The sequence below is a fragment of the Podarcis cretensis genome (assembly GCF_951804945.1).
Source record: "Podarcis cretensis genome assembly, chromosome: 3".
Taxonomy (NCBI): Eukaryota; Metazoa; Chordata; class Lepidosauria; order Squamata; family Lacertidae; genus Podarcis; species Podarcis cretensis.
This window is the reverse complement of record NC_137172.1, coordinates 17,179,634-17,197,896: the sequence shown is the minus strand read 5'-3', so window position 1 is coordinate 17,197,896 and position 18,263 is coordinate 17,179,634. Positions and strand designations below refer to the sequence as shown.

Sequence of the window (18,263 nt, the reverse complement as noted above, 5' to 3'; positions counted from 1 at the left end):
ACAGTGACTTTTAATATGTAGCAGTGACAATGTATCTTATTTTTCCTTAATTCCAGACATTTGGGGGGAGTTTGTATTGAAAACACAAAGTACACAATGTGCTTTTTTCTTGCACATGGCAATCAGTACAGAGATTCCCCCTCCTCTTATGTTGAGTTTCACCCTTCAGTGTTTGGAATTAGAGGCTCTTTTCCTTAGGCTTCTAGCCATTCAGAGAGGCAACCTCTGTTTTGATTGCAGTGGAGAAGAAAGACACCTCTTCACTTTGTGCATTGTCTTCCTTGTAATAATGGGTTTAAACTCTGCCATTAGTAATTGGGAAAAGAGCAACATGTTGATGGAGTTTAGGGGTCTAGACATTTTGGCTGGGCTTGATAGCCAGTCATTCCCTTGGATCCCAATTAAGTTAGTTGCACTTAGTTAAGTCGTGACTAATGTCCCCTGCTGGTTTTACGGTAGTTAATTTAGTTTGGATCCAGCCCATTGTTTGTAGTACCTAGTGATTTTTCACTCCCTCACTCCTAAGAGCAAAAGTCAAAGCAGTGTTTTTATACCAACTGTCCAGACAGTTGGTTTTGCGGACCACTTATTGTAGGTGTTGTTTATAGCAAGCAGCCCCTCTCTTACAGGCCATGACACTGTTGGATCCTAACACAATATGCAGTGTTGCTTCACTCAACACTTACTTAACTTACAGAATTAGCCAGCATTCAAAATTAAACCAGCATGAGTCTTTTTTGTGACTCAAGGGCGCCATCTAGTGACCATGTTCAGCCCAGCACATGGAGGGAGGAATGAGCCACATCGGCCCCAGCGGAGGCCGCTTGTTCCTCCCACCAGGCACTGGCGGCAGAGGGAGTCCCACCACCACCAGCACCCAGCTCACCGAGGGAGTCAGGAGCAGGCAAGTTCCACCCACAATACACCACCAGGTGAAGGCGCTATTGCGCTCTAGCTCTCAATCCGTTCCTAGGTGTCATCTGCAAATTTGATGAGCATCCCCTCAATTCTTCCATCTAAGTCATTTATAAAGACATTGAACAACAACAGGCCCACTTGGACAGAATCCTGCGGCACCAACACTTGTCACTTTTCCCCCAGGATGACAAGGAACCATTAAGTACTCTTTGGGTTCAGTCAGTCAACCAGCTACAAATCCGTTACCTTGTTCAACCCACATTTTACCAGCTTCCTCACAAGAATATCACAGGGAGGGTGCCACTACCGAGAAGGCCTTCTGCCCTTTTCACTGTAACTTAATTTCTCACAGTGAGGGAACCATCAGAAGGCCTTCAGAGCTGGACTTCCATGTCTGGGCTGAATGATGGGGATGGAGACGCTCCTTCAGGTATACAGGGCCAAATCTGTTTAGAGTGTTCCCGTCAGTTAAGAGAAAACAGGAGTGAATGATTACAAACAGCAAACAGAAGCATCTCATCTCTTCCCCTTTGCATGTCTAGAGTGGGGTGGGGATGCACAAGCTCAGATTGCACCTGCTCATTCAATAAGATGGTTTGTCATTAGGTCTAAATCAGGCCATTCTGTGACTCCTCTTCTCGCTTGTCTCTCTCTTCTGCATAAAGTGAATGCACACAAAGTAAAAGATCAGCTAACATGTAGAAAGAGCTTAGGCTTGTTTCAGTTTGCACAGACCTTCAGTTTTGACATCGATGAGACTCAAAATGAAACTTGATAATTGAAGCTAAATATCTTTTAGACAATGGCCTTGTTAGCATGTAATGATAAGTCAGACTTCTGGCGTATATTGGTTAATTGTGTAAACAAACAGCATGCTGGTGTACAGTACTCCTCCCTGGTGCAAGTAGAGTAAACAAACCAAGAAGCTGGTGCTTCCTGTTATGTTTGAATCAGAGTTTGTGGTTTATTTTGTCCAAACAAGTACAGTGACTAGCCAACCTTGCTGATCATGGCTTCTCCAGATGATGATCCTTCATTCAAACATAGTTTGAAGCCAAGGCTTCCTGGTTTGTTTATCTGGTTTGCACCTGGAGAGGAGCCATTGGGCTCTATGCAGCAGCACAGTGGCTTCCCAGTTTCACACTCCACACCCACACTCATTGCTGAGTGACAACATGGACCACTTAATGATTTGTAGCAATTGTACTGTGCCAGATGCTATATGATTTGCATAGAATTCAAATTGTAATGCAATAAAAGGAGAGACAGGAGAATTTTTGTTGCTGCTACTGGCACAGTTGGATCTCACCCAGTTTCATATTTTAAAAGCAAAGTATATAATTGTTTTCTTTGTGTTCAGTCTTGTAAGATGCTCTTGAGAACTTTTGTATGATATGCACATTTGTTTATTTTATGTTGACTGTAGGTTCAGATGCAAGTCCACCCTAAGCTGTCATCTACTGAAGATGCTTTGCAGTATGTTGAGGAGTTAATACTGCAGTTGCTGAACATGTTATGCCAAGCTCAGCCAAGAAGCTTCCTGGATGTAGAGGTACAAGAAGAGTTTGTAGCTATTTATGCACTACTGTTATTTGCTGATGGTAATATATTATTATTCCATTCATTCATCACTGGATTATTAACACTTTGTTTTGTTTACAATATTGTATTAAATTATTTGATTCTTCTATGCTTTTTATTATTACCTTATTCTGTGAGCTGTTTTGGGTACAAATATATTGTGGGAAAGCAGCATATAAATTAATTAATAATGAGGATTCTGATTTTGACCTTTCATTGGGGGGTGTTAAGTTTGGAAAATTATTAGCAAATATATAGATTTGTTATTAACATCTCTGTTCTTACACAAATTAATAATGTTTCCATAACCAAACTAGATATCCTTCAGTGACAAGATATTGTTAAAAAAATGTAATGGTGCTGATTATATATTTAGCTGCAATTCCTATTTTTTAAAAGGATCGTGTACAAAAAAGCTTTCCCCATCCTATTGATAAGTGGGCAATAGCTGATGCACAGTCTGCAATTGAAAAGCGGAAGCGAAGAAATCCATTATTTCTCCCAGTAGAAAAAATCCACCCATTGTTAAAAGTAAGTATTCTAAATTTAGTGTATAAAATGTTGTAAAATTAACAGAATATACCCATTTGTTCTTCAAAGCTGAATTACTTCCTATAAAGAACAGATTTTTTAAAATCACTGTACCTAGATTTCACTCAAATCTATAAATCTTATTAAAGTAATCCCTGATCCTAGCTAGTAAGAGATCTAACTAGAATTCAATAAATCTTAGCTGGTGTAATTAGTCAGAATTTGACTGCCACAGTCTAACACTTCCCTTGACTTGGAAGCAATACCTGCTTGATCAGGCCACGGGCATCCAGTCCAGCACTTTGTTCTTATAGTGACCAATCAGCTGTCTGTAGGAAGCCTGCAAGCAGAACCTGAGCACAACAGCATTCTCACTACTTGCAGATCCCAGCAAGTGGTATTCAGAGGCATAAGCGTTAATATTGGTCTCATATTTTAAAGCCTTCCAGGTTGGTGGGGATCACTACTACTTGTTGGAGTGAATTCCATAGTTTATATAGACTTTCTTTTGTCTCTCCTGAATCTTCCGACATTCAGCTTGATTGGGTATCCCCAACTTCTAGCATTTTGAAAAGCAAAAGTTAGAGAAAATTGTTTCTTTATCTCCACACCACGGACAAATTTGTATGCCTCTGTCCTGTCCCCTCTTACTCATCTTTTAACTAAAAGCCCCAAATGTTGTAATCTTTCCTGAAAGCAAATTTGCTCTACCTTATTGATCATTTTTGTTGCCTTTTCTGAACCTTTTCCAGCTCTACAATATCATTTTTTATGTGAGGCAAGCTTTTTGACGTGAGGCAACACAGTTTTCCAAGTTATACAAACAGAGATTTGTATAACAGTATTATGATACGTTTTATGTTCATTATCTTTCCTAATGATCCCCAGCATTATATTTTCACGTTTTACAACTGCAGAACACAGGGCTGGATACAAGTCTATAATAATTGCTTGCAATTTGACTAATAAGAAATATATTTAAGTTACTTTGTGTGGTGTTAACAATTATGATGCTCCTGTCACCAGTAACTCAACATTTCAGCAAAAGCATTATTGCTAGAACTACATTGTTGTTAGCTGTCTAAAAATGACCATGCTTATATGACACAGGAGCAAATTGGTGTAGATGTTTAAAAGCATGAATTTATTAGGTGCATTTGTGTAGCCCAACATACTAGAATAAGTTATCTCTCTTTCAGGAAGTTCTGGGCTATAAAGTTGACCACCAAGTATCTGTTTACATAGTGGCAGTATTAGAATACATTTCTGCAGATATCTTAAAGTTGGTTGGGAACTATGTACGGAATATTAGACATGATGAAATTACAAAACAAGACATCAAGGTGGCAATGTGTGCTGATAAGGTAGGTAGAATTTATATTTGTAATTACTAAATGTTTTAGATCCAGAAGAGTCCTTCCACAAACAACATGGGTCCATAAACAGAAGGGGCTTTGATCTTGCATGAGTGGAAGGGGGGAAATGATATACAGCCATACCTTGGATCTTGAATGACTTGCAAGACGAAAGTTTTGGGTCCCGAATGCCGCAAATTTGGAAGTGATTGTTCCGGTTTGCAAACTTTCTTTGGAACCTGAACATCCATAGCAACTTCCATGGCTTCTGATTGGCTGCAGGAACTTCCTGCTGCCAATCGGAAGCCGTGCTTTGGTTTCCAAACCATTTTGGAAGTCGAATGGACTTCCAGAATGGATTCCATTTGACTTCCAAGGTATCACTGTACAGGTAACTCACATCTTACTTTTATTTTACTTAAGCTATTGCCTAAGTGAGGCAGAATATATAGAGAATGGAGGAAACTCTTCCCCCATTTATTTATTCCCCCCCCCAACTGTAATTGTGGGCTTACCCAACTTTGGGAAAGAATCAGGAGGGCTTTGGGACACTGCCAGAGCCTTTGCAAATCTTCCCCAAATCTGTGTAAGCAGCCCTCCACCTAGAGGGGTGGGGAGGTTCCCAGAGTTCCTGGCTTTATGTGTTTATGCCTGGAACCCTGGAACTGAACCTTTGTGTAAGATGCAAGTTACCTGTACTCTGTGATCTGCCATCTCTCATGCTGTTCTGCAGTATCCTCAAGCTGTTTAGAGCAGATTTTCAAGAGGTTGCAAGAGAACGGGTAATTTTCTATGGAAGCCGCCCAGAGTGGCTGGGGAGGCCCAGCCAGATGGGCGGGGCGGGGTATAGATAAATTATTATTATTATTATTATTAGTCAGAAGTTGCCTCCTTTGCCCCTTTATTGTTTCAGTGATTAATGGTATTAGCATACTGATTAATGGTTATGAATGGAGCTCAATAATAGATACAATAATAGATATTAAACCATTATCTGGTCAAGAAGAGAATATGTTCCATTTTCTATATTAAATTTCTCCAGTTTCTCAGGTCACAAGTGAGATTTATTGACATCAAATTTTAACCCTCCAGTGGAAGGCACTTTCACTTGTGTAGTGGAGCTTTCACTGCTTCTCTGCCTCCTCCCGCCCCAAATCTCTGCAGCCCCAAACCCACAAGAGCAGAGTTGAGCAATGCTGGGGGAAAAGGGGAAGTCCTGTTGCACATAAAAAGTTCACTAGTGTGGTGTTGGATTTTACCCATTTTTTATAAAAAAAAATTCTAATGGAGTCTGGTGAATTTCTTTTGCTTCAGTCAGTATTGAACTTCTGTATCCTAATTATTCGCACTCTAACAGTTTAATATTCATAGTGAACCCCTCAGCTGAATTATATCTGGATTTCCATTTATTAATTTTAAATATATACTTTTCACTCCATGCCTCAAAGCAGCTCACAAAAAGAATAAGCATAAAATATACAAAAGCCAAAACATATAATAATAAGCTAAAACATCAGAAAGTAAAAAAACACAAAACAGCATTCATAGTGCAAAACCCTTCTGTAGTAAAACTGTGTTAACCTGGCACCTGGAACTTAGCAGGGGTGGTGCCTGCTCAGCTGCTTGTTTTGACGCAGGTGGTGTTTCTTGTTCATGCAGGATTATGAATAATTCTGCCTCTGAAGATCTCAATGATCCTGGGCCCAAGTTGTTCAGGGTTTTGTACACCAATAGCAAAAACCTTGAATTAAGCTCAGTAGCAAGTGTATCTTAGAAGACTGAAGTCTGGGGAATATAGAATTTAGATTTTTCTCTTCCCTTTATGGTCACGACACTAGGTACTTTGAACGACTTTAGGTGAAGCAACCTAAACTTAGATGTATGATGCCAGTCTCCTAGAGACTGGGATCATACACAGCACAGCTTGCCTTCTTCTATATTTGATTTCAGCTTGATTAGTAACAGTTTTATTCCCCAGGGCTCGCTTTAACTTCGATTACATATTTTCTCAAAAGTTATTACTTTCCCCCACCTTTATTTAAATAGGTGTTGATGGATATGTTCCATCAGGATGTAGAGGATATTAGTACGCTGACTTTATCTGATGAAGAACCCTCTACTTCTGGAGAACAAACCTACTATGATCTTGTAAAGTCATTCATGGCAGAGGTTCGACAATATATAAGAGAACTAAATCTTGTAATAAAAGTTTTTAGAGAACCTTTTATTACCAACCCTAAGCTGTTTTCAGGTCATGTAAGTACTGCTATTTAATTTAATTTTGATATGATTGTTTTGGAAAAGCCTATTCAGTTTGAGTGGTGTACAGTCTTAGCACAAAAACTTAATGAGCATAAGCATTTGAAAACCAAAAAAATACTGTAGCCCTGTTTACAAGCTTAAATTCATGTATCCTCTACTGTGTGGGTGATTGGTTGGATGTGTGGAAGCAGGAATGTGCTCATTGCTGCCCTGGACAGAAGGGTAGCATATACATTTAATAAATGAATTAGCAAAGCCACTCCATCATATTCTCAACAGCCTGTCTCTGCACTCACCCACAAGTTAGTGCTGAATGTCTGTAGCTTGCCATCCATGTGTAAGGGTCATTATATGATTTGGAATCCCGCAGAATCAAGGTTGTGAATAACGCAGAGAACATGCACAAATAAAGCAGGCTCCTCGATGCAGACATTCACTTTGCCTGTATGATAGGATGTAAAGCTAGTGAGTGCATCCTTCCTCACATTCAAATTTAAACCCTGAAAACATTTATATAAATGCTATTTGAGGTGCTAGTATAGTCAATCAGGTTACAGGTGCCACCACACAGATACATACATACATACATACATGTATTTCACTTAAAACCTTTATCAGACAATCAAGTGACTAGCAGGACAAATTCCTGAAGACTGATTTACATCTTAATTCATGGTTATATGTGAGCCAGCTTGCTTCTGCCTCTTTGGAGACCTGAAACGGGATATTACCCCCCTCAAACCTGCCCTCATTACAGGTATCCTGGATTTTCTAATGTGGCATTATTAATCCAAGTAAAGGTTGGGATCTAAAGAGCCCTGGTTCCAAGTGAAAGCCACATCTGTGCATAACTTGGGGAGAGGGCAGGAGAGATTTTTCTTTAGTCAAACAGTGAATGCTTGTTAGGAAAGCCAATACTTGTACATTTTTTTCTTATGTCTTAAATAGTCGCCATGAAATCTGTATTATTCAGGTTCTGCAGTATTTAATCTTGCTTTGATTGACTAACTCCCACCTCCAATTACTATTTATCAATCCATTTATTTTTGCAGGATGTAGAAAATATATTCAGTCGAATATCAGATATTCATGAACTTAGTGTGAAGTTGTTGGGCCATATTGAAGACACAGTAGAAATGACAGATGAAGGTAGTCCCCATCCCTTAGTTGGAAGCTGTTTTGAAGATTTAGCTGAGGTAGGTAATAGTATTTATAGATTTGTTGCTTATATGTGACACATTGCTAATAAATTCTAGATGTATCCTATGAACTGCAATAAAATATATCCGTAATGCCATACTCTAAACAGTTTATGTTGGCTAAAAATTTCAACTGCATGACTTAGAGGGATAGATTACTTGTTAGAAACCAGTTACCATGTACACAGCTAGCTGTACATGTTCTTGTACTTCTAGTGTGTTTCGGTATATAATATTTAAGAAAAAAATATCTCTTCTCATCTCCAAATATTTATTGATTAGACAATACTACTTATTAGTTCATAGGTGAATTATATCCAGTTGCTTTAAACCAAGCTTCCTCAGCCTCAGCCTCAGCCCTCCAGATGTTTTGAGACTACAATTCCCATAATCCCTGACCACTGGTCCTGCTAGCTAGGGATCATGGGAGTTGTAGGCCCAAAAAACATATGGAGGGCTGTGGTTGAGTAAGCCTGCTTTAAACTCTATCATACGAAGGTTGCTCGAACACATTTTGTCTTAAGGTAAAGGTAAAGGTACCCCTGCCCGTACGGGCCAGTCTTGACAGACTCTGGGGTTGTGCGCCCATCTCACTTAAGAGGCCAGGGGCCAGCGCTGTCCGGAGACACTTCCGGGTCACATGGCCAGCGTGACATCGCTGCTCTGGCAAGCCAGAGCCGCACACGGAAACGCCGTTTACCTTCCCGCTGGTAAGCGGTCCCTATTTATCTACTTGCACCCGGAGGTGCTTTCGAACTGCTAGGTTGGCAGGCGCTGGGACCGAGCAGCGGGAGCTCACCCCGCTGCAGGGATTCGAACCGCCGACCTTTCGATCGGCAAGTCCTAGGCGCTGAGGCTTTAACCCACAGCGCCACCTGCGTCCCGCAACATTTTGTCTTACCTTGTATTAATTTCTTTCTATATAACTTCTATATCATTTGTAATCTATTATTATCTATATATTATATAATATAATATACTTATACTCTTAAGCACTGTATATTATTAAACTGAGTAATTAATTTCAGTTACAATCAGGAGCCTAGGTGTTGTTTTGTTTTGTTTTGTTTTGTTTTGTTTTGTTTTGTTTTGTTTTGTTTTGTTTTGTTTTGTTTTGTTTTGTTTTGTTTTGTTTTGTTTTGTTTTGTTCTACCATGTAAGCTTTACTCCCTGTTCCACTGAGTTGCTAATGACCAAAACAAATTGGAATCCAATGAATGTTGGTGCATTGGCCAGTTTCTGGTATGGTATGCACTAATATTGATTGGGTTCCCAAATTAACATAAGGCAGTAAACATGTTCCTATCTATCTATCTATCTATCTATCTATCTATCTATCTATCTGTATATTGCATGATAGCATTGAAACTGTTTGAATAAACTAAAATATTCTAAAATCCTTTATTTAGGAGCTAGCATTTGATCCTTATGAATCATACACTCAAGATATTTTGCGGACTGGTTTTCATGACCATTTTCTTAGCCTACTGTCAAAGCCTGGTGCAGCATTCTATTTACAGGTATGTTAAGTTGTAAAGTTTACAATGCAAATGATGTAATAATTGGACTTGTTTGTGAAACTGAAATATCTTTTCATTTCTAGTCAATAGGAGATGGTTTTAAAGAAGCTGTTCAGTATGTTTTACCCAGACTGCTTCTAGTTCCTGTTTACCATTGCCTTCACTATTTTGAACTTTTAAAGGTAAGAGAGTGGTGAACATGATTGCGTCTAATATTTTAAAGCTTTTACGTTTAATTTTAAATAGCATTTGCAGCCCACTTATATTGTCATGTGATCTTGCTTTTGGCACTGGGGTTTTTCTGAAGAACAGTGCACAATTGGCAAGTAGAGTGCTGATGTAGGTAAATATGAATTTACAGTGTTCATATGCCACACTTCATAAAATCTTGTCCCAAGGTGTTTGATATAATTAAAAGTATAACAAGATACAAAAAAAAAATTCAAAATCAAATAAAACAGTTAAACTTCAAAGTGACTTTTTTCTACAAAACCAGTGTTTAAAATAGGAGACCTTAAAATGTCTTAAAGGGATTAAAACATTTTGATCTGACACCTACATGGTAGTAAAAGGCACAAGGCAAATGCATCTGGGTTTTTAAAAAGTTAGATTACAGTCAAGAGAATAGGGTGAGTTGTATATCTTGGGTGTTAAAGGGGTATGAATGTGCTTCTTAAGCCTACAAAGAATAAAACTTAATGAAGATGCCTGAAACACCTCTGTGGGAAGGGGATTTTATAACTTAGACACTGGGTTGTAGAATTACACACTTAAGTTATAGACTGGAAACAGTCTGTTATTGAAAACTTAGCACCTAGATTTTAATTAAAGCTAGATGTTGGACTCCTCAGTTTGGCTTCTTTACTTGCAACTATTTATCTTTCTTAGTCTCCTTTCTCCAACAGTCTTACTTAAACTAATAGCAGTTGACAGCCTCTATCTCAGTGTCTCAGTACTATGATGGAATGTGAACACTTGAGCAGGCTTCATGAGCCCTTCTCATAGATTGTACCATATTACAGTGGTACCTCGGGTTAAGTACTTAATTCGTTCCGGAGGTCCGTAATTAACCTGAAACTGTTCTTAACCTGAAGCACCACTTTAGCTAATGGGGCCTCCTGCTGCTGCTGCTCCGCCAGAGCACGATTTCTGTTCTCATCCTGAAGCAAAGTTCTTAACCTGAAGCACTATTTCTGGGTTAGCGGAGTCTGTAACCTGAAGCGTATGTAACCCGAGGTACCACTGTATTTGATCTCTTAAGGGACTTTTTTTGCTGCTGAAGGATGAAATCTGATTTGTAAACTTATGTAGAAGTATTAACTATTATTTTTACTTTCATAGCAATTAGAAGAGAAAAGCAAAGATCAAGAGGACAAAGAGTGTTTGAAGCAAGCAATTACAGCCCTACTTAATCTTCAGAGTAGTATGGAAAGGATATGCTCAAAAAGTCTTGCAAAGAGAAGACTTAGGTAAATGCATTTCCACCCCCCACCGCACCCCTCGCTTTTAGCCTGGTTTGTTGTTCTATAAAGCCAGGCTTTCCAGTTTCCTCTTTCAGTAAACAATGAACAAAGCAGTTTGTGGCAAGCCTACTTTTTCAAAGGAAGTGACATCAAAGTCCAGATAGCTATTGTTTTCAGAGTCTCTGATATGTGTGTGTCCTTGTACACTTCTAGTGAATGCATCTTGAGAATCTTCTGGTAAGCAGCAAGAAAAAAAGTTTTTCATTAGCTATTAAGAAATAAAAATACCATGCAGAACCATTTGAAATGCCTAACAATTTTTCTGTTAACTCTTCATGCAGTTATTGTAGCATGTGCTGTATTTAAAGTAAACAACAGTGTCGTGTCAGATTTTCTTTCAGATGCTTACAGTCTTAATCAGGAAATATTACTTGCCACTTTACTGTTTAATCAAAATTGATTGGTTAACTGGAATTCTGTATTAGGCATATAATTTAAACATTAACAGTGACCGTAGCACTTTCAAGTCTGGAACGTTAGAAGCTGGCTCATGGAATATACTTTGAATATTTCTTTAGGCTAATTGTTTTCAAAGTTAAGCCTACATTAGTTATTTTTCTGCTAGTATGTGCAGCTGCTGTTTGAATTAATGTCATTTTGTTTCTCTTTCAAAGTGAATCTGCATGCCGGTTCTATAGTCAACAAATGAAGGGAAAGCAGCTAGCGATCAAGAAAATGAACGAGATCCAGAAGAACATTGATGGTTGGGAGGGTAAAGATATAGGACAGTGCTGCAATGAATTTATAATGGAGGGGACTCTCACACGTGTGGGTGCCAAGCATGAAAGACATATATTTCTCTTTGATGGTTTAATGATTTGTTGTAAATCAAATCATGGCCAGCCAAGATTGCCTGGTGCTAGCAATGCAGAATATCGTCTGAAAGAAAAGTTTCTCATGCGGAAGGTACAGATCAATGATAAAGATGACACTAATGAGTACAAACATGCCTTTGAAATAATTTTGAAAGATGAGAACAGTGTTATATTTGCTGCAAAATCGGCAGAAGAGAAAAACAACTGGATGGCAGCCTTGATCTCTTTACAGTATAGAAGCACCCTGGAGCGAATGTTAGATGTAACAATGCTACAAGAAGAGAAGGAGGAACAGATGAGATTTCCAAGTCCTGAGCTTTATAGGTTTGCAGAACCTGATTCTGAAGAGAATATTGTTTTTGAAGAAAACATGCAGCCCAAATCTGGAATTCCTATTATCAAGGCAGGCACTGTTGTCAAACTCATTGAGAGACTTACATACCATATGTATGCTGGTAAGGAATTTTTCCAGGTCTTTAAAATATCTGAATTTATGTTTGAGTGAATTTTAGTTTATTAATATCTTCTATCTTCCATACACCCAGAGAATCAAGGTGGTATAGGTTTCTGATAAAAGTGGCAGTTTGTAAAAAAACTTTTAGTGCTATCCTTGAGTTGAGTGACTATGTCTCTAGTTACACCTGTCCAGTAGCTCGGATGCTGGATCATTTATCTCTGAGATAAAGAACAAAAAGACTTTAGCATACATCCAGTTGATAAGCATTAATATCCTGTTAACATTAACAAACCTACACAGAAATAGAGCCATTCTTTAGGAAACAGACTCAGTTGAAATGTCATGTCAGTTGTACTAGTATACATGCAGAAGCATAAACAGATAGTACGGACTAATTTATTACATCTATAAACTTCAGCAGCTGCCTACCAGAAGAGAGAGTATTTATGTGTAACAATGTGGTTTTGTAACATTGTTTTGTAATAGTGCTAATATGAATATATAAGACCATATCAATTTATATTTTTTCAAAATACAGGAATATGCTTATCTTAAATCACTTGAATCAGGTGGTCTCAAATAAATTGAAAACATTACCTATAATTTGTTCAAATTGTAATATAGAAGTTTAGTATTGAATCAAGGTCCTTGGAATGCAAACGTCTAGACTTATTTAAGGTACCCTCATATGCAATTGGTTCACCTCCTATTTTATGTGCTTTGCTTACAGTATATTAATGGGAGGAAATCTTAATTATTTAAACTTGTCCACGTATCCTAAAGGCCATTCCACTTTACAAAATAGTTGAGAAACACCTTTGACCCTAAATGTTGTGTTAAAGCATGATGCATTTGATAGTGGTGGGGTTATGCTCATCTGACTTAGGACTTGTTTTTTCCTATGCTAGCTTTTAATATTTCATTTCAGAGAGGAAGGTTAAATCCATGGAAATTGTATTCAGGAGGACTTTTATGTAGAATTCTCTCCTTTTTTTGGCTAACTGGTGCAGAATATAGTTACAAGAATAGCACTTGCTATGCAGTATTCGTAATATGCCACAGTTGTATACAGGGCTGTGTGTATTTCATACTAAAAGGAATTCGGAACCCCAATCCAAATTCTGCTTTAATTAAAAGAATGGTTTTAGGTCATGTATAAATTGTGCAAAATCTGTATTTTAGCATAGATATGCATATTTTTGTGATTTTGCTAGTTACAGGACTGGTAAGGACACTTAAGCTATTACTTGTGCACCTATTGAAAAACATATTCATCCACTACTCTGGCTTCTGAAGCTTTTGCAAAGTTTACCAAGTACTAAAAGGGCCAGATATTAGCTTTTAAAAAATGAAAAAGCAGGATGCTGAATTTTGCATCCACTGCTACAGGAATGCAGCATGCACACAGTCCCATTGAGTTCCTAGAAAAATATACATACCTTTTTCAGTTCTTTTTCATGAGAACAGTAAACAAAAACTGCTGTGCATGAATATGATGATATATTTGGATAGCTTCCCTTGCTTGCTTTTTGAGTTGCAGAGTTCTAAATCTTGAATCAATACCTCTTTTCACCTCTTCTAACTGAACAAACACATTCTCTTCAAATTGCTTAAATTAGTCATTAAAAGATCTAAATTCCATCACTAATGATTCCTTAAAATTATCAGTAGTGTATGTCCTTCCATATCAACTGTTTCTTTTTTCTAGCTGTTTCTATTGGCTGTTCTAACAGATAAAGCCGCTACTTTTGAGAAAAATAATATTCTTATACATAGGTTAGGGGATCTCGGCATTAAACGCTGAAATTCATTCTTACCAAATCAGCACAATAAATAGAATAAACTCATTATCATTTCAACAGACCATAGTAAAGCTTTTCAGTGGTGTCTTCCCATTTGTAGAATGCTCTCACCAGTAGAATCAGCTGGTGCTGACATTGATATCTTTTCAGCACCAGGCAAAGGCATTGCTCTTCTAAGCATTTGAATGCTAATTCCTTGCTCTGTGTGTACTTTAACTGGGTAAGTCTTTGATCAAGCTTTTGTTGAGGAGAGGAGCTATTTGTTTTATGATTTTATTTTTTAACCACTTTTAGTGGTGTTCTGGTTTTAAAATAAACATGTATTTTGTATTATTGGAATTCTATTTTTGTTAATCACTTTGAGATTCCTTGCAGAAAGCAGCTAATAGATTGAATAAAAAATAAACAGTTGCATCCAATGCTGTCCATGGGCAAGCAGAATGGAATTCAGCTCCTGCAACAAGACTTTCTCTCTTCCCCATTTCTTCCCCTCTTCCTCTGTGTATCCTCAAAACCTGCTCTGGTGGGTTGGAGGACCCCCGCATCGCAGATTTTGGAGACACACAGGGAACTGCAGGTTGTTGGAGAAGTCCTGTTGTGTCAGCTGAAGTCCTTTTGCACAAGGTTGGGTTCTGCAATATCATAATGGGGGAAGGTGGGTGGGTTTGCTCATCTGGTATAGAAGCTCTTGCCCTCTCAATTCTACCCCATATGCAGGAATGTTTTTTGTTGGTAACTAGTTTGTGTAAATGAATGGGAAGTTGGAATCAGGACCATTAGCTCCTTGTGGTGCAAAAGTGGCCAGGTTGAGCAAATGGCATTTAAATTCAGTATGGGTTATTTGACAGAACTTTTACATCTTCCCAAAGCCTTTGGTTTTTTTGGCCTCTGTTCACAGTTCTGTGTGTGGTAAAAGTTCATTTCCATTTCCTGATTTGGCCCTTCCAGTTTTGAAAGAGCTTGCAACTTTTTTTCTCTTGGAGGGTTGTGCTGTTCTATTTATAGAGCTTTGATACGTTGAATGCTTGTGCGTCAGCATAGTGTCCATTTCCTTTCTTAACGCATTCAGGAATGGTTATTTATGATTTTTTTAGATGTTGTTCTTTTAGCTTTTTAAAATGCCTGTTTGAGGAGAGATTTATCACATAGACAGACATCCTGACTTAACTGTGTGTGTGTATATTTAACCAACTACTTGGCTCTATGAAGTCATTGCAGGAAAAGAATTTAGTAGGAAAATTGAACTTGTTGTAAAGTAACATCAAACAAAGTGATAGAGAGGTATGAGTTTTATAACTAAATGTGCATACTGAATAGTGTATGTAAATACATTGTTCTAATGTTGGGACAGAAGTTACAGTAGCTGTCCCTTAGCCCTGGTCAAGAATGGGCCTTGGGTTGATGCCCTCCTTCCATTAAAGTCTACTTCTGTGCTCCAGAACATCCCAGGTCAAATTAACCCCAAGTGATTCTGGTGCATGCACAGTGAACCCCATGATTAAGGGTGAGAGGGATTCATGTCTGAGAGGTTGAAGGCTATGGGAAAGGAGTGCATGAGGCTTATTCTCTCCTTGTATGTAGGAGGAAATTCAGTACGGGGAAGGTCCCATCTCTGGGAATGGGTAGGCAGGACCTATCCCCAAATCCCAAACTGTTTTCCATTCTTGGTCAGGGAAGGCTTTTACAAAGCTCACCCACAGAGCTGGAGGTCATGTGAAGACATACTAATTAGGGTAACTGCATTCAAGTCGTTTCATGTGCTGTGCAGTAGGCCTTGACTTTCTCTTACTTTAGTCTGAAGGAACCATGATGGTTAAATTCAACCCTTCAAGAGTCTCAAAACCACTATAGACATGGTAGCAGTGGCCATTTTAAAATACTGTATTCAACTTTGATCCTTGTCTTCTAATTTGGAAACAACAGAGCTAAAAACAGTGTAAGCTTGCCAGGGAAGAGGATAAGATTTCTGGTTCAGGACAGTTGTCTCTTGTTAAAATTGTAAAGAAGCAGAAGCCTTTTTTGTAGTTATTAGTACTGTATTTTTGTTGTTGTAAAAGGTACTGGATATTTCAGTGGGTTATGCTATGGGTTTAAATCATACTTTTAGTTATACTGCTATATGATTACATTTGGCCTTTGGCAAAACAATAAAGATTTGTGTTTGTCCCTAGCTAAGTCTTCAGCCAGAGCAGCTTTAACCGAATGGTTTTGCTCAGAGCCTTTTAGGTCCTGTACAGCAGATGTGCTTATCCTGGGATTTACTGCTGCTTGACATCCTTAAGTTAAACGCCCTTCTGTGTACAAGACGGGGAAAACTCTTTCCTGATAGACTTCTGTTAGATAGTACATTCTGACCACCCATCAGATGATGTGTTTGAGTGTGGTTTGCATTGTTATTTGATTCTCTCACATGTGTAGTTTCCTAGCTTGGAGCTTCCTTCACGATCTAGGAACACATTTCACCCCCCAAGCAGTAGCAGCTAGCAGGGTGGCCCAGCCTGGGGGGTGCTTACTCACCTAGCTTCCCAATGCCACACTCACTGCCGACTACCGAAAGGGGGAGGGACAAGGCAGCAGGGAGCTTGGTGTGGTGCGGGCACAGTGGCAAAGCCAGTCCAATGCCTCCATCAAGCTCCTTACTGCCTTGTCCCTCTCTCAGTAACCGGCAATGACATGCAGTGTTATTAGGCGAGATGTGTAACACCACCCTGCTTTCCCACTGGCGACTACTCCCTTCAGTAAAATACAGTTGGCTCTGCAGTCCCAGAAGCAAGATGTTGCTTTACCTAAGTACCTTTTCGCCTACAAAGAGAGCAGAAATCCGTCTAGAATGAATGCCCTTTCCCCATTCCCTCAGCCATGTGACATCTCTTACATCTGCATCAGACTCCAGGGTTTGAGGCTTCTGAAGTTAAGAGTTCTTCACTACCAGTCTAAACAATTTAAAACAATATAGTGAAATATTTATTTTGTCTGTCCTAGATCCCAACTTTGTTCGAACATTTCTTACAACATATAGATCTTTTTGCAAGCCTCAGGAATTACTGAGTCTCCTGATAGAACGGTAAGAGGACTTTTCGGAAATACTGTGTTGTAATTTTGGTTCCGTTCTTCTGAGATGAGTTTTAAAAGAACACTTTTATCCTATGGAAAGGTGTGTAGGTGTGTGTGTGTGTGTGTGTGTGTGTGTGCGTGCTTATGCCTATTCCCTTTTCCCCCTAACCACACCCTGGCTATTGTCCAATACCTCCAGAATAGAAGTTAAGGGAGACTAAAATTTGCCGCCTCTCCCTTCCTCTAATAGAGCAGTCCCATCAGTGGAACTCTGTCCATGGGAAACCTGAAGCCAACCCATATTTCTTTACAGATTTGCGTTTAAGAAAAACCCAAATGCAAATTTCATAGGAAACAATTTCTTCCCAATTTAGTGTGAATCTTCAATTCCAAATTCTGTGCTTTACATGCATACCTAAATAAATGAAGTTATAGCACATGACTGCTTTAATGTGTGTGAAATTAAACACATATTTAATTTGAGGTACAGTGATACCTCAGGTTAAGAACTTAATTCATTCTGGAGGTCCGTTCTTAACCTGAAACTGTTCTTAACCTGAGGTACCACTTTAGCTAATGGGGCCTCCCACTGCCACCACGCCTCCGCAGCACGAGTTCTGTTTTCAGTCTGAAGCAAAGTTCTTAACCCAAGGTACTATTTCTGGGTTAGCAGAATCTGTAACCTGAAGCATCTGTAACCTGAGGTACCACTGTACAGGCAACTTCCCATTCACATGTGCTCTAACTGCATGTAACTGTGCTCATGGGGTGCCAGGAACCCAAAAGTGGATCCAGAAATGAGGATCACCCTGGAGAGTCCTCCTAGCTCATGGGGAGACTCTCCCCAGAGCCTCCCCACCTAACATCACATCAGCTGAGCAAACGCTGCAGCCCCTAACTCACGTGAGCCGGAAGGGCAGCGGGTCTTGTTGACTGCCTCAGCTAATGTTCGAGGAAGAAGCTTCCCTGCACGTCAGCTGTGCAAGCCCCACTACCCTCTCTGGCTTATGCCTGAGCAACAGTGGGGCTTGTTGAGTGACTCACTCCTCCAGGGTACTCCTGATATACACAGTTTTGGTTATACGCAGGGAGGTCCGGACTGTAACCCCCACATAAATTTAGGGTTGTCTGCATTCAATGTGTAAAATACAAATGCTATTCAGTTATGTCATACTAAGTAGTCAGATGCCTGTGTTGACATCCATCTGTCTCAAGAGACAATGGAGTGCACCTCCAGGGGTGAAGT

At 39.2% G+C, this 18,263-nt stretch overlaps 1 protein-coding gene across 1 annotated transcript in view; it reads left to right on the top strand.

Moving 5' to 3' along the window:
* Positions 1-18,263, top strand: part of SOS1 (SOS Ras/Rac guanine nucleotide exchange factor 1) — a 38,951-nt gene that overhangs the window by 7,165 nt on the left and 13,523 nt on the right. Inside the window, exons 2-11 of the mRNA XM_079968473.1 lie at positions 2,345-2,470; positions 2,899-3,030; positions 4,230-4,394; positions 6,432-6,641; positions 7,700-7,843; positions 9,256-9,366; positions 9,450-9,548; positions 10,708-10,835; positions 11,504-12,159; positions 16,946-17,027. Coding sequence (XP_079824599.1) covers positions 2,345-2,470; positions 2,899-3,030; positions 4,230-4,394; positions 6,432-6,641; positions 7,700-7,843; positions 9,256-9,366; positions 9,450-9,548; positions 10,708-10,835; positions 11,504-12,159; positions 16,946-17,027 — 1,853 coding nt within the window. The remainder of the gene's footprint in view (positions 1-2,344; positions 2,471-2,898; positions 3,031-4,229; positions 4,395-6,431; positions 6,642-7,699; positions 7,844-9,255; positions 9,367-9,449; positions 9,549-10,707; positions 10,836-11,503; positions 12,160-16,945; positions 17,028-18,263) is intronic.